At 47.7% G+C, this 14676-nt stretch overlaps 1 protein-coding gene across 3 annotated transcripts in view; it reads right to left on the bottom strand.

Annotated features, from left to right (window-relative positions):
- SLC24A3 (solute carrier family 24 member 3) overlaps window positions 1-14676 on the bottom strand; it is a 109326-nt gene that overhangs the window by 10681 nt on the left and 83969 nt on the right. For 2 of the 3 annotated variants that reach the window (XM_069008753.1, XM_069008752.1), the window contains 8 exons: window positions 12223-12248; window positions 10136-10189; window positions 8647-8792; window positions 5940-6100; window positions 5111-5381; window positions 3402-3568; window positions 2832-2946; window positions 1875-1987 (listed from right to left, as the gene is read on the bottom strand). In XM_069008753.1, coding sequence (XP_068864854.1) covers window positions 1875-1987; window positions 2832-2946; window positions 3402-3568; window positions 5111-5381; window positions 5940-6100; window positions 8647-8792; window positions 10136-10189; window positions 12223-12248 — 1053 coding nt within the window. The remainder of the gene's footprint in view (window positions 1-1874; window positions 1988-2831; window positions 2947-3401; window positions 3569-5110; window positions 5382-5939; window positions 6101-8646; window positions 8793-10135; window positions 10190-12222; window positions 12249-14676) is intronic. The other variant, XM_069008754.1, reaches the window with a different exon arrangement.

A 14676-nucleotide genomic window follows, 5' to 3' on the forward strand; every position in this document is an offset into this window, starting at 1 on the left:
AACACAGGAAGGACGAGACATGTAGATTTATGGAGCGGAAATCCCGCTGACCCTGCTGACAGCCATGTATGACAAGGGGTCATACATGTTGCTGGGTAAGGGGAGAGCAGCAGACATTGTTTGTGCTGACTTTAGCAAGGCTGCTGGATTTCTCTCAAACATCCTCAGGGACAAACAGAGGAAGAAGAGCAGAGATAAGTGGGCAGTGGAATGGCCTGATAACCAGCTGAAGCACTGTGCTCCAAGCTCAGCTGGGCGCCAGTCACTAGGGCCTTACCCCAGCGGTCAGTGCTGCTTAGTGTCTTTTTTAGTGAACTGGATGATGGGGAGAGAGCAGCCCCAGCAAGTTCACAGCCCATACAAAACCAGGAAAGGTGGCTGATGCTCTGGAGGGCTGTGCTGCCATGCAGAGGGACTGGGACAGGCTGGAAAAATGTGCAGGCAGCAAACTCATTAACATCCACAAAGGGGAACGAAAAGCCCTGCACTTGGGAAGGAATAACTCCACATACCAGCATGGGGCTGGCCAGCTGGAAAGCAGCTTGGCTGAGAAAGACCTGTTGATCCTGGTGGACACACCAAGCTGAAGTCAACAATGCACCCCTGTGGCATGGAGCACCAACAGCATCCTGGGCTGCATCAGGAGAAGTGTAGCCAGCAGGGAGAGGAAGATGATCCTTCTCCGCTCAGATCTGGAGTGCTTGGTCCAGTTCTGGGCTCCTCGATACAAGGAACATAAAGATTTCTTGGACGAAGTCCCGTGAAGGCCCACAAGGAAGATTTAAGGGATGGCAGCATCTGACATACAGAGGCTGAAAGGGCTGTGACTGCTCAGACTGCAGAAGATTCAGAGGGATCTTAGCAATGTGCATAAATACTTGATGGGAGACGACAGAGAAGGTGCAGCCAGACTCTTCTGAGTGATATCCATTGAAAGGACAAGAGGAACAATTTTAAATACAGAAATCCCATTTAAATATAAGAATGTTTTTTGACCGTGAGAGTGCTTAAACAGCAAAGTAGACTCCATCCTTGGAGGTGCTCAAGACCCAACCGGGCAAGGTCCTAAGCATTCTGCTCTAGCTGACCCAGCTTTGAGCAGAGGGCTGGGGACTAGATAACCTCCACAGGTACTTGTCAAACTCAGCAGTTCTGTGATTCTCCTGTCTTTTAACTTTGCATTCACTCAGTGACTGTAATCAACAGTCTTCCCTCTGTCCTACACTGCTGTCTGAGTGGTGTCCCGTAGCCACAGTGACTTCCCTCTAGAACTGTGTGGCATCTCCTGCCTTTCCTTCTCAGAAGGAACCTTGAAGCCACTCTGGGGGCAGGGGTTGGCTCTTTTTTCACCCGGGAAATAAAGCATAAATTCATTGGTCTCAGGTAGTTTTTTCTTAAACAGAAAAGTTCTGTAGAGTTTCCTGCTGATGGTCATGCTCTGAAACACCCAATTATTTAACAGTTTCCTTCACTTTCCAGTGTGTTAACAGTTTAGCAAAGTTTAGAATTTTTCTTACCAAAAAGCCCCACAGCTCTCGTCCATATTTTATATTTCACCTGTGTGTTTATCCCCTCTGCCTTATTAAAAGCAGGGTCATTCTTACTTGGAATATATTCAGGAGTATGAAAATGCAGTGCACTGTAGTGAGCTAGCTTCTTTCAGCACAGATTTCTGTCCTTAAAAGGATGGGAAATGTCCAGTGACAATTAATTTCTATTCCTCCCACTACAATTTCTACTTCTTGTGACAGAGAGAACTACTTGTTTTTTCAAATAAAATCCACAGAATTGTAGACTTTTTTCTTTTCCTAAATATACCCGGGTTATTAAAAATAAATAAATAACTAAACAAATGGGAAAAATGTAGGACTTACGTATGATCCATAGTTCACTGCTAGGGTCTGCAAAGCCCATGGAAGGCCTAGGCCAATCAAAATATCAAAAACATTGCTTCCGATGGAGTTGGACACGGCCATATCCCCCATACCTGCAGGAACGGAAACCACGTGCACTCAGACACATCTCAGAAAAGTCTTGTACCTTTAATCTGAGCTAATCCAGGCAACTGGCACCAAAGGCCAAGACTTATGGAAGATGCCACTCACTCCCTCCGTTCCCTTTGCCCCCCCCCATCATACAAGGCCAGCAGGCTTAAAGGGGCTTAACCGACCTTCCAGGATAATCTGAGAATTCCCCTCCACTAATCCTCTGCTGGTGAGGGGACCTGCTGTGCTGGCTGTGACCTGCCAGCCCTCTGGTGCCATGTTCAGGGGGCCTTTTGGTGCTTTACTGTGACCATGACACATGAGCTTCTGTACTGGACTGATTGCAAAAGACGTCTGTTCAGCAGCTGCTTATTGCAGTGAGGAGCCACTGGTTTTGCTCCCCAAAGTAGTACTGAGTACTTGCTTTTCCTCTTAACACACCTGTTGCTGGGGCCACAAGTATGGGGGAGCTGCTTTCCTTAAAAACAGTAGCATCTCCCAGTCCTTATGACTGTGGAGGAAAACCAGAAAGTGACCTGAAAGATTCTTATGCCATTATATAGTTCTATACCACTGATATTCAAATTAAGGAAATTACTGTGATTCTTGGGGAAGGCTTGAAGTTGACAATACTGCCAGAAACTGTCCCACACTGCTGTTAAGAACCTATTAACTGCTTTGCAATAGCAGCACAATTTATCTCCTCCTTTGTTCTTGTTTTAAATTCCAGGCTCGTGAAAAGGGCTCTGTATATTCTCACATTCAGGAAACATCTGTGCTACCTGAAGAGGGGGAGAATGTAAGGATACACTTCCACAGCAGGATGCCATCCCTGAGATCACCTACCTTGCCTGGCCACGATAAGGCTTGCCATGCAGTCTGGCACGCTGGTTCCTGCTGCCAAGAAAGTGATGCCCATGATCACGTCTGGAATTCCCAGTGTGTACCCAATGATTGTCACCTAAGGAGAGGAAATAAACCATCAAGCTGTTTACACAAATACTAGCTAAGCAGACACAAAACTACCCTATGGTTCTAGTTCTGCAGGAATTTGAGTGAATGTCATGCTATTGTTCATGCTGAGTTCAAAGTGTTATCATTCACAACTCCATATCTCTCGAGCTTGCTTGCTCCAAGAGAATGAAAAGTTACTGTGGCCAGATTGTCACTCAGCACTCCTCGCACTGCCATGCAGGACTGGGAGACGTTCCACTGCTGCAGCTGCAATTGTTTCCCAAAAGGCTACTGGCTTCTAATTTTTTCTCTGAGTGTGGACAGGTCCAATAGAAATGGAAGCAAACCTAAGCAAACCCTGAAAATTCAGGTGTGCAGAACTTCCTACACATTTCTCTAGACTGACAAACCCCCTCCTGTTGCTTCTCCCAGGCAGTGGTTTCTGGGTTAGTTGGTACGTACCATCCACACCATCATGTAAGAAAAAGCTGCAATCCACAGGGTAGAAGAAGCAAAAGTGACCATGAACCATTTTTCCAAGTGGGGTTTGTTACAGTTGGGCACTGTGAAGTACAGGACAAAACTCAAGGGCCATGTGAAGACCCACTTCAACATTTCTATCTTGCCAGCTGCCAAACAACAAAACAAAGGGAAACAATCACAAGTCAAGTCTGCCGTATTTCAAAATGTTATTATTTTGTTAGCATGTGCAAGCAGGATGCCAGGGACACCTCAGCCTAACTGTTACACCAACATGCCACTCCTTGTTCAGGAGATCATGGTGTGATGGCAGATAGGAGGGCAGAGACAGGCACAGGAGTATGAAGGGCATTCCCTGAGAGTTTAAGTAATGGCTCAGAGCACACATGCTCCCCCCTCCCCTGGTCAAGTTCTTACAGAAACCGCATAAAATGCAGGTTCAAGAAAGAGATCTGATCCACCTTCAGTCACCTAAAGGGAAGGTACAGAAAAGATGGGGGCAGGCCCTTCACAAGGGAATTACAAAAGCCAATGGACTCAACTTCTAGTAAGGGAAATTCAGGATAGATGCTACACTAAGTTGTGCATTTTCTCTGTTTTTCCTACTGTGAGGGTGGGCAAACATTGGAACAGGTGTCCAAAAGTCTGTGGGAGGTCCATCCTTAAAGATAATCAAAACTGAACTGGACACAGGCTTGGAGGACCTGCTCTGAGCAGGGGCTGGAACCAGACATCTCCAGGTCCATGCCAGCCTCTCCTACGCTATGAAAGTCCATAGGACAGCTAAACTGTTCTCTTTAAGGCTCAGGTCTTTTCCTTACTCAAACTACAGAAATGCCATTTGAGCAAGATCTGAGCAGGAGTTCCCAAAATCATATCTTTCCTGTAAAGGGCAGGACCAGTCCCTACAGTATTCCAGCTCGTCTGCAACACAGCAGATCTTGCCAGCTACGGCAACTGTGACTCAAAGGTAGGACAGGGATATGTTATGATCGCTGCAGGACCAGAGCCCTGATGTGGTAAGAGGGACTAGGCTAAAAGGAGATCTCCACCCTGCAGGTGCAGTGCTCAGCAGCCTGAGCCATGAGCCATGCAGCTGCTCTGACCTTCTAAGCCCTCCATACAGAGTGAGAAGCACTATGGCAGTGCCTAGTGAACAGCAGGAAAGCAGAGGCACACAGGACCACCCTGTGTCTCTGCCCACATCAGCACCACCAGTGCCTTGCCCACACTAGCACTGCACTTTCCAACTGAAGTAAGAGCACACCTCACCCCCCAGCAAAGGTATGTCCTAGCCATGGGCACATCTGACCTGCACTCAGGCTTCCTTGCCACCAGCCCAGACACCCTCAGCATCCTCCACAGTGAGCAGAGATCCAGCTCTCCAGAGGGTGAGCCATGTTTTGGGGGCAGAACCCACCCTGTGGAGATTGCTGTGTCTCCCCTCTGATTGCAACAGCAGCACAGGGCCAACCCAGGAGCTGCAGCAGAGGTGTGCCCAGCCCCAGGAGCCTGCACCCTGAGAGCTTCCTGCTGCTTCCCGGTTCCCCTCCTCTTTTATGTGTGAACAGGAGCCTCACTGCAAAGTGAAAGCTGATGGAAGCTCTCAGAGACACTTCTATCTCTACATGCATCTGCCATGCTTTCCAGCATATCCCAACAAACACCACACAGGCCCAGGAGCTTCTTACTGGGTAGGTCAAAAGGTGTATATGGCCCTTCATGGTCATCATCATCATCATCTTCTTCCTCTTCCTCGTCGTTTTCATTGTTTTCGTTATCCTCGTTCTCGTTCTCGTTCCCGGCCTCAGCCACGTCCTCGTCCCGCCGTGTGCCGTTCACGCCCCGCTCTGCGGAGTTGCTGGGACCTGTTCCATTCTCCACCACATGCTTGATGGGTATTTTGATTGCTACTTCTGACTCACCATTGGTGTAAGTCCTGCTGTTGATCAGCCTCTGTCTCTGTAAATAAAGGCAAAGCCTCACTGGAAGATAAGATTTTTTTCAAATTTGATTTTTTTTTTAAGTTAAAGGGAAGAAGAGAGAAAGAGAGATGTGTAGAATTCTTTAAAAATTTATCTTTAAGAGCAAAAGGAATGATTTTCATCGGGTACAACACAATGCTTGCTTGCAGACAACCAGGTAAATCTCACGCGTACAACTTTTACAAGAGAAGGTCCAGTGGTTGTGGAATTGACTCCAGGAGGACTCCAGGACCAGTGACATACTAAGTGCAGTCTCAGGGTAGTGCCATATTATTAAACAGATCTATGCAGGGGGCACCCCCTGTGAGCAACAGCTACATTTAACATAACTGCATAATACCCTCTGCTAAAATCTCCAAGGGGACAGAGAGCAAGGGATGATTTAGTGAAGTCAATGTCAGAAGGATAAAATCTGGGAGAGCGCTATCAGGGGATCCAGAAGAAACACCAGAGGTGCATTTCAAGCCAAACACTGCTACAGGAAAAGGAGAAAATTCTAAACGAGAAGGGCAGGTGGGGGAGATAAAAGACACACCTCATTGATTAACATGCGGCTGGCCATGGAGAGACGTGTTTTGGGAGGGAAATGGCTGGTTATCATGATCCGGAGCCCAGCCTCGGAAAATGAAAGCTGGTGTGGGTAGGCAGAGAGCAGCTCATCAACCATGATCACTGAGGCTTTACGGTGGAAATTTCCTGCAGCCAAGGAACAAAAACAAATTGAGGTCTTCCTCCAGCAATCTCTCCCTCTGCTCTACATGGCTCTCAGAAGAACAAACCCATGGATTCCAGAAGTTCTTTGTAAGAACCATTCCTTCAGCTACACCATTCAAAGTAAGGCTCATCTGTCCTTAATTTCCGCCTTCTACACACCTTATATGCCTGTTTTTAAACAGTCAACATGGTATCACCACTGACGCTCCTTACAGAGAACTAAATCTGCTCTGCACAGTTTATCACAGGCCTGCACTAGGCAGACCACCGCTTCAACAGCAGCTATCCCACCAAGGCAGTTATTTCCAGTTGTAACCTGCACTTCCATGAGGATATTGTCCTCATCCACCACTAACTGTGTTCCTGCAAGGTATCAACATGAACGAGAAGAAGGCTCCTGCACCCCAGGCTTGCAGCTCATGGCCAGGAACTGCCACCAAACCCAGCAGCAAGTGCACGTGCCAGAGCAATCCACAGCGCAGGAGCAAAGGGACAGGGAGACACAGGCAGGTCCCGGAATCGTGCTCCTCCTGGGGCACAGCGCTGATGCCCACTGCCTCTAGGATTCATCCTTCCTGTACCTGGATGACACCTTGGGCTGTGAATCCTGTGCTAGGACTAGGACTTGGCAGCAGGGAAACCTGAGGCCTTACCCAACACACTTCTGCACTGGTTTATTAAAACCAGTGTTTAACACTGGCAAATGTTTTGTGGCATTACCGTTTTTGACCATCACTGTTAGTCTTACAGGAGACTATCTCCTTGGCTTTCATGTCACTTTTTTTTTTCCTACCAAGGCTTCCATGCATTGGGGTAGATAAGCGAGCTCCTCCATATTAAAAAAAAACAAACAACAAAAACCAACTGGCTTTTCCTTGTGAGTTTTTCCACATTGGCACTTGTTGAATGGCACCTCGAAGAACTGCCCCAAACACAGAAACCTTTCTGTTTCAGACTTTTTGGTCCTCTGTTAAAAAAAGGCTTCAGAAAAGGCCTCAGAAGACAAACAGTGTCTGAAACCCCCAGGCACCCCATTGCAACAGGTGCTGTTGGTGGCCCTGTGCCCCTGGCTGGGACACAAAGCAGCACCACTTGCCTTTCCGGGCCTCCCGTGGCCCAGGGCCAAGGAAATACAGGAACAATCTGCAAGAAGATGAAGCAATCCTTTCGTCTTCCTTTCTCAGTCAGCGTGAGTAACCACAAGTGTCCAAATCAAAAAGTTACCATCAGAGTATGCAAAAACACATTGTGGGGACATTTAAACCAAATCCCACAATCAGAACTAACCCTGAGGCCAGTGGGTAAAGCTGGACGTGCAAGGCCTGAGTTTGTGCTCACTGAGTTTTCCCAGTCTAGCTTTCCTGGCACAGAACTGCCAGCACAGTTCTGCTGTGGAGAGCTCCAGGCAACAGAGAGCCGTCCCCACAAAAGCAGCTTCCCCAGATGAGAGCGCACAGCACTGCTAACAGCTTTCCCTCTGCAACAGGCCTGTAACTGAGAGCTGGCAGACTCCAGGCGTTTGCTATCAGCAAATAAACCCTGCTATGTTTAACTGCTTACTGTATGCAGACTATGCCTCTCGAGCACCGTTTGCAGGAAAAGAGATCTATTTTTGGTTGGGTGGGTGGGTTTTTTGGATAGACTAGCAAAACAGAAGAGGCAGCCCATCTGTAGTCAGAGACCGGGACTGATTTCAACAAGATGGAGCTTCTTCTCAGGCTAAGTCAGTGCCTCAGGGGAGAGGGAGGAGTTATTCCTGAGGACAGGTACGTATACATCCCAAGCACATACTGCACATGCTTGTTGACTGTTTTAAAGACAAAAAAATTCCGCTGCAAATACAGTTTAGCACATCCTTGCAAACGCAGACATTGAACTACTGCTGCTGAGCTACAGGATGGGGGCATTTTTTTTAAGCTGAAGAAACACAACCATTTTTATACATGATCATACTAAAGTCAAACTGGAACAGATTTCAGCCAAAGTGAAATACTCTTAAAGACCACTTACGTGGAAAAGTTGGGCATGGTAAAGACAGCACATACAGTAAGAGCACAGTTCCCAGACCCACAGAGAGTCCCCATCCTCCCTTCACTGGGGGTAAAGTGTACACTGGTCTAAGTAGGGCCTTTTTCCTTGCTCAGTTGATATCCCTTTGGAGTGGAGTTAAGTTTAACTGGAGAAGATGTAACTTTGGTTCAGAGTAACAGTGACCACAGCACGACTTAAAATCGCTGTAACAGGCTAGATAGCCAACCCCTGGGCTTGAAGGAGTCCTTACAGCCAAGCACTTGTCCAGCAGCAGGAATCAGCCTGCCTCAGCCTCCTCCAGCCAAGAGGCCTCAGCCACCTCCAGTGGCACAGGGTGTGGTGGCCGGGATCACCACACCGTGCCCCTCATCTGGGAGGGGTGGGTCCAAAAGGGCCACCCTGCCCGCTCCTATTTCGTGGCTTACAAGACAGCAGCAGTTCCCACGTGTGAGCAGGGACAGAACACCCAGAATGATGCAAGCGAGAGGGTGACTTACTGGAACAGTTACCTTTCTTTAGTAACACCACTGTGGCATCGCAGTTGCTGTTGTCGTCCATTTCCGTGTTACTTGCTAAACCGTTCACCATATTTGCAGAGTTTTTTGTCTTCCTCTCAAAGCAGTGATGTATGGTTGAGTTGTACCTGCACAAATGAAACAAACTCAGGATGTACTTTTACTTCTTGACAGTCTTCCTTTCCTAGACTTGTATCCTACGCAATACAGCTAAGGGAGGGAAGAAAACTCCTCTGGTTTTAAGGAGCATCCCAGAGCTCCAGCTAAATTGTACACCATGCAATCTCTCTGTACCCAGAAGGCTATGAAAGATAGAAGCCATGGATCTTGAATGACATACAGGCTTGTGTGTTAGGTGTGATGAATATTCTGTGTCGAGTGATCTTTGCTTGTCACCATCCAAGTATATTTTTTTATCACATAATCACACTTGAGTATCAGCATTATTTTACTGGGAGGACTCACCACAGAAACACAACACCCTATGCTAAATTCATTTCATCTTTGGCGGGGGGGGGAAGGCACATATTACAACTGTCTTGCTGGTCAGTTAATTGTTGCAAGGGTGAAGCTACCCTCCACGTCAAAATTTCTAATTATTAGATGAATTCTGACTTGTGTTCCCTTCACCCAGCCTGAGTGTTTTGCTGTTCTCACTGAGAATTGCTCTCACAATATTTACTCTATTCATCATTTCAAAACAAATCTCTAGCCTTACTTGTGGAGACAAGACCACTGGTGTGCTTGGCAGCCGGTAGGTTTTGTTGAATGTTCCAGTTTACATCTGGGTTTCCTTTCCACTGGCTTTTAAAAACAAGACAGGAAGAGGGGAACCAAACAGCAGAACAGACTAGTTTTACTAGCAAGAACTTGTGTGAAAGAAGTCACACAGGCCAGATGCTCAGAAAATCACTGCTGACTGTGCTGAAGTTTTATCACAGGTCTCCAGGCAAGCAAGAACTGCTGCAGAGCTTTGCATCCGTGAAAAGCAGGCTGGAACCTCGCTCCTGCTTGTTTCCAAGTAAGGATGCTAAAGTGAAGTCAGAAGAGACTATTTTGGTGGGACTTGAGGATGGATCCCGATTTGCTGCATTAGCCTTGGTCAGTTCACACAGGGTGAGAGCCATAAAGCACAGATTCACAGGACAGTTTAGGTTGGAAAAAACCTCCACAATCTTCAAGTCCAATCTTAATTCAGCACTGCCAAGCCTACCACTAAGCCATGTCCCTAAGCGCCATATTCACACGTCTTTTGGGAATCACCTTCAGGGATGGTGATTCCACCACTGGCCTGGGCAGCCTGTTCCTGCACCTGACAACCCTGCTGGTGAAGAAAGTTTTCCTAACAGTCAAGCTAAACCACCCCTTCCAGAACTGGAGGCTGTTTCTTCTTCTTGTTGGGAGGGCTGGGTGAGGCAAGGGGAACAGGGAGCCTTAGGATTTAAATAAGCTGAGGGCACATTTGACTTACTTCATTATAAAGATGTAGATGACATACATCAGCACTAAGACTAAGGACTCCCACCTGGAAACAAGAGCAACACATAAACACATCAGAGCAGGGCACGGCATAAGCTGCCCCTGTTCAGCCACTTCCCCATCTGCCATGCCACAAGTGTGCAGAAAGGCTTAACCCTCCTGGGCTGCCTTAACATTCCTCTATAAAAAAGGGATGCATAGAGAAATGGCTCGCACATCCATGCATGATGCCTTCCTTGTTTTCTTGACTTCTTTGATTTTACTTGGCCAAACTGACCTGCCAGCTAAGAACAAGTGACAAAACCCAGGAGTTCAGTGAGCAAATTGCACAGCTAGGTGATGCCTTAGGTTTTAACTTTTATATTTTTCAAATCGCTGTACTGCTTAGTGTGTAACTCGGAAGTTTCTTGTAGCCTGTTAATTTCTGCTCTCTCCTGCTAGTTAGACATAAGCCTCTCCGGGCCTGCTCTCCAAGGACACCCAGGCCCAAAAAGTATAAACCAAAGAGCCTCTAAGGGGGTGTAAGCTGAGGGGAATTACATCATTAAACTGAAGCTTTAATTGGAGAATTAACCCTGATATGCAAATGAACCAACCTATAAAAGTGTGAAAAGCTCGTGACCCGCAGTCCACCTTGGGGTCCATCCTGGCAGTGGCCTCTGGCTCCCCAGGGTGTACCTTTGAAGGCCTTTCAAATAAACACCTGCCTTTATTCCCTTACTCCTGTCTAGTCTCTGTGTCTAGGAGGCCTCTCAAGGCATCACAAGGACCACCAACATTTCTGTGAGGACAATAACCACGGGATGTGGCCAAGTGAGGGGAGCAGTCACCCTGCTCTGCCTGCAGGGATGTAAAGCAGGGTGCTGGGCTTTGTAAAGCTGATCATGCTCAGACAACCTGGGCAAGGGGCAGCTGCTCTGTCGCTGCTGCTGCTGCACGAGCACTGAGAATGCAGCAGGCAGCAGTTCAAACTGCTGATTAGACACTCATAGGTTTTTTCCCTCTGCTGCTTCTGTGTCAAACTAATGAAATAGTAAAATTTGTATGAAAACAAATTATAATACGACTTTTAGAGTTTGTTTCTAGGTAATCTTTTTCATTCACCAAATTGCTGTGTTCTGCATAGTTAGTTCCCTATGGCAAACTGCTAGTCCTTGTGGAAATCATCCATTATCAAACTACTATATGCTAAAATTCATGGAACATTTTCTCCACAAGCATTTTGAGATACTGCACTAACTGTATCAATGTCTCAATCCCCGCTTCTGAAGATTCAACACTCAGCTTCTGCATTGTGGTTTGGTTTTTTTTGGGTTTTTTTTTTTTTTTTTAAAGAGCACATTAAATACAACTGGCCCTCGGGTGAATTTCAGTAGAAAAACCACACAGAAATATCAACAAAGAAAGCCCGGCCACTGCAAGAGTGGGTGTTTGAAACCTGCCTCTGAAATGGGCAAGAGCCAGTGAGGGAAAACACCAGCCTAAGCAGCCTGACGCTCCCTAGTGCCTGTAATCCAAATGACACCGGCTGAGAGTGATACCAAAGCCAATGCCTCACCTCCACTGCCACCTCCAGCTCTGTCACCTCGTGCTGGAAACAAAACCATGAGACCAAAGCAGCTGAAAAGTGCCTGAAGCCCTCCTAGACCACCATACCTACTGTACTGCACTTAAGCACACTATTAGGGATATTTTTATTTTTCTTTTATTTCTTTAAACTGGCCATTCACTAAACTATGAAAAATCCAAATATACACTTATTTATGACTGCTTGGGGGTCCCCTTCTGGCACACACAAAGCTCTGCTGAGCACACTGCCATCCCCAAGCTGCTGCAGGGCATGCAGAGGGCACTGACTGCTGCTGTACCAGGAACAGTCTGAGCAACACTCTCCTGGGCTTTCCTCTCTAGCTCAAAAAATTAGTTATTCTGGCCTGTCTTGTGCTGATGTTTCTCGCACAGCAGCAAATAGCTGCCCTGCAGAACTTTTTAGCTTTCTCCTTCTCGCCTCATAAACACTAATTATGGCACTTTTTGTGGTATAACTGGAAAAAATGAAAAGAAAAGGGATTCACTTACCAGGAAACTCTTTCATCATAAATAAACTGTGGAGAAAAGATTTAAAAATAGCATGTTATACACAAAACCACACTTGAAAACAGCTCATCACCTGAGGCAGGGGACAGAGTAAAGCAAGCCAGGGCTCATGGCAATGGCATTAAGCTTGGGTGTATTTTGGCACTGGCCTCCTGCCCAGCCTTTGAATTTCTCAACCCTTAGTTTCTCTCACCTAGCCAAAGCGAGCAGGTACTCCTTCCCAAATGCCACTGGATCCTTGTGTTAGCCAGAGTTATTGCAGGAGTTAGAGGGAAAGCATCCGTGAGCCAGAGATGGGGCTGCATCCCTGTGACCCACTCGGCTGTCTCACCGGACATGGCCTCCTCCCCGCCGGCTCCCGGCCAGACGCCGAGTGACCCGCCAGCGGATCCACAGCAAGCTCCGCAGCTGCTGCCGTGTCCTGCTGGGCCCAAGGTGTTGTTCCCGTCAGCTCAGGGTAACCACCACCCCAGCTGACTGTAGCTACTGTGACAGTCCCTCTGGCACACCTGCTGATGGATGGGCAGTGTGGCTTTCCCAGCTGTGCCACGAAGCCTCCTCGGGCAAGGAATGCGCCTCCTCCCTGAGGGAAGCACCAGCACCATGGCAAGGGGCGTGAGGGAAGGACCAGCCCCTAGGTGAGGGGTGTCACGGGAGAACCCAGGGCAATGGTGAGGGCTGTGAAGGAAGCAGCAGCACCATGGCGAGGGGTGAGGGAAGGGCCCGCACAGGCAGAGGCTGAGGTGCCGCACAGGCAGAGGCCGAAGAGCTGCACTGGCAGTGGCTGAAGGCTCGCAGTGGCTGAAGGCCTGCACTGGCAGGTGGCCGCCGTGCTCCGTGACCAGGCCCTCCCCCTTGCCGTGCTCCGCCAGCCCTGCCGCTCCCCGCGGCCCCGGTTCTCCTCCCACGGCGGCGGGACAGCTGTGAAGGGGACCCGCTGTGCCAGCGCCTCCGCGGAAGGCTGGAGCTGGAGTCGCACACAGCCCTCGCGGCCTCGGCGATGGTCCGCGGTCCATTTGGCCCTTCCAAAGCACCAGCAGGGAAATGCCGTGCCCGCACCAGGGATTACAGATCCACGGCTGCGGCCCAAGCAAACGGGGGGGGAAAAGGAACGAGGCCCTGAAAGCAGAGTGAACACTTCCCCGTGGCCATACAGCCGTAAATAGCAACTCCCGTGTGACAGCCGGCAGGAGGCAAGACTTACACTGGTTACTGCAAGAAAACATGACCACGAAACATTGCAAATTACAGTTCACGGTCACCGTGATCCAACCTGACAAGGCCTGGTTTAGGTTACAATGTTTTGGTGTGATGGGACATGAAAGCGTGTGCACTGACTTTTGTAACTAAAAATAGCACCCATCTCTGTTTTGCCACTAATGACTCTGACCATGTCCCTTCAAGTTAAGATACACAGGCATCTTTTTCCTCTCAAGAGAATAAGGAGTTAAGTCTTCCCAAGCTCTACGAGAAGACAGCATTGTAACATTATAAAGTTAAAAAAAAAAAAAAAATCATAGGGCTGAATCAAGATGAATTAAGGACAGTAAATGTGGTTTATCCACTTCTAACCTCTGTGGTTTAGAATTCACTCTCTCTCATCAAATGGCCTGGAGCAGCAAACAGGTGAATCTATACTGCCCTATTTCTTACAACAGCACTGCACTACCTTTTCTAGTACAAATGGAGACAAAGTCATATTAATTTACCCAGCACAGTATCAAGCTTTTAAAAGTTGCTGTATCTCAGCATTGGAAGGAATATATTTATTTCCCCTCATGTGTTTATGATTAGTAAAGATACCAGTGGAGTGCAACTTTTAACACAGCACCAGTGGCTGCTGTTTAAAACGCCATGAGAATGAACTACAAACAATGTAATTCTTCAAGACTGATGACTCTACTCCAGCTGCAGAGAAGTCTCAGTGCCCTCATATGGAAAATTCTCCCTGCATACAAAGCACTGAAGTGTCTTCTAAAAGGAGCACACAAATCTTATGAAGGGGAAACCACAGGCAGGTTACACTGTGCTCTGCATGGAGCCTGTGGCTCATCTCCCAGCTGAGCCATGGGGGACTGGAGAGTTGGAATTTGAGCAACATTGTCCTTCCACCTCAGCTGGATTCTGTCTTAGAAGGACAGGAAAAATTAGAGACACTGGGAAGCCAGGGATTCCTGGGCGAGTGAAGGGAAGGAGAAACTTCTTAAACTGAAGCAGTGTTTGAAAGGAGAAATTCTCATGTGCTATCAACAGGGGAGCAATATTGCATACAAAAGGGTCAGTGCATCAGCTAGAGGGAAGCTAAACCTTTAAACACTTAAAATGTTTTCCCTTCCTCCCATCTTTCTCTGTTTTTCCCTAACATGTGTTTAAGTCATTTGCTATGACTGTTACAGAGTAACATCGAAAGACACTGGGATGCGCTCCACCTCACCC

Source organism: Aphelocoma coerulescens, chromosome 3 (genome assembly GCF_041296385.1).
Source record: "Aphelocoma coerulescens isolate FSJ_1873_10779 chromosome 3, UR_Acoe_1.0, whole genome shotgun sequence".
Lineage (NCBI taxonomy): Eukaryota > Metazoa > Chordata > Aves > Passeriformes > Corvidae > Aphelocoma > Aphelocoma coerulescens.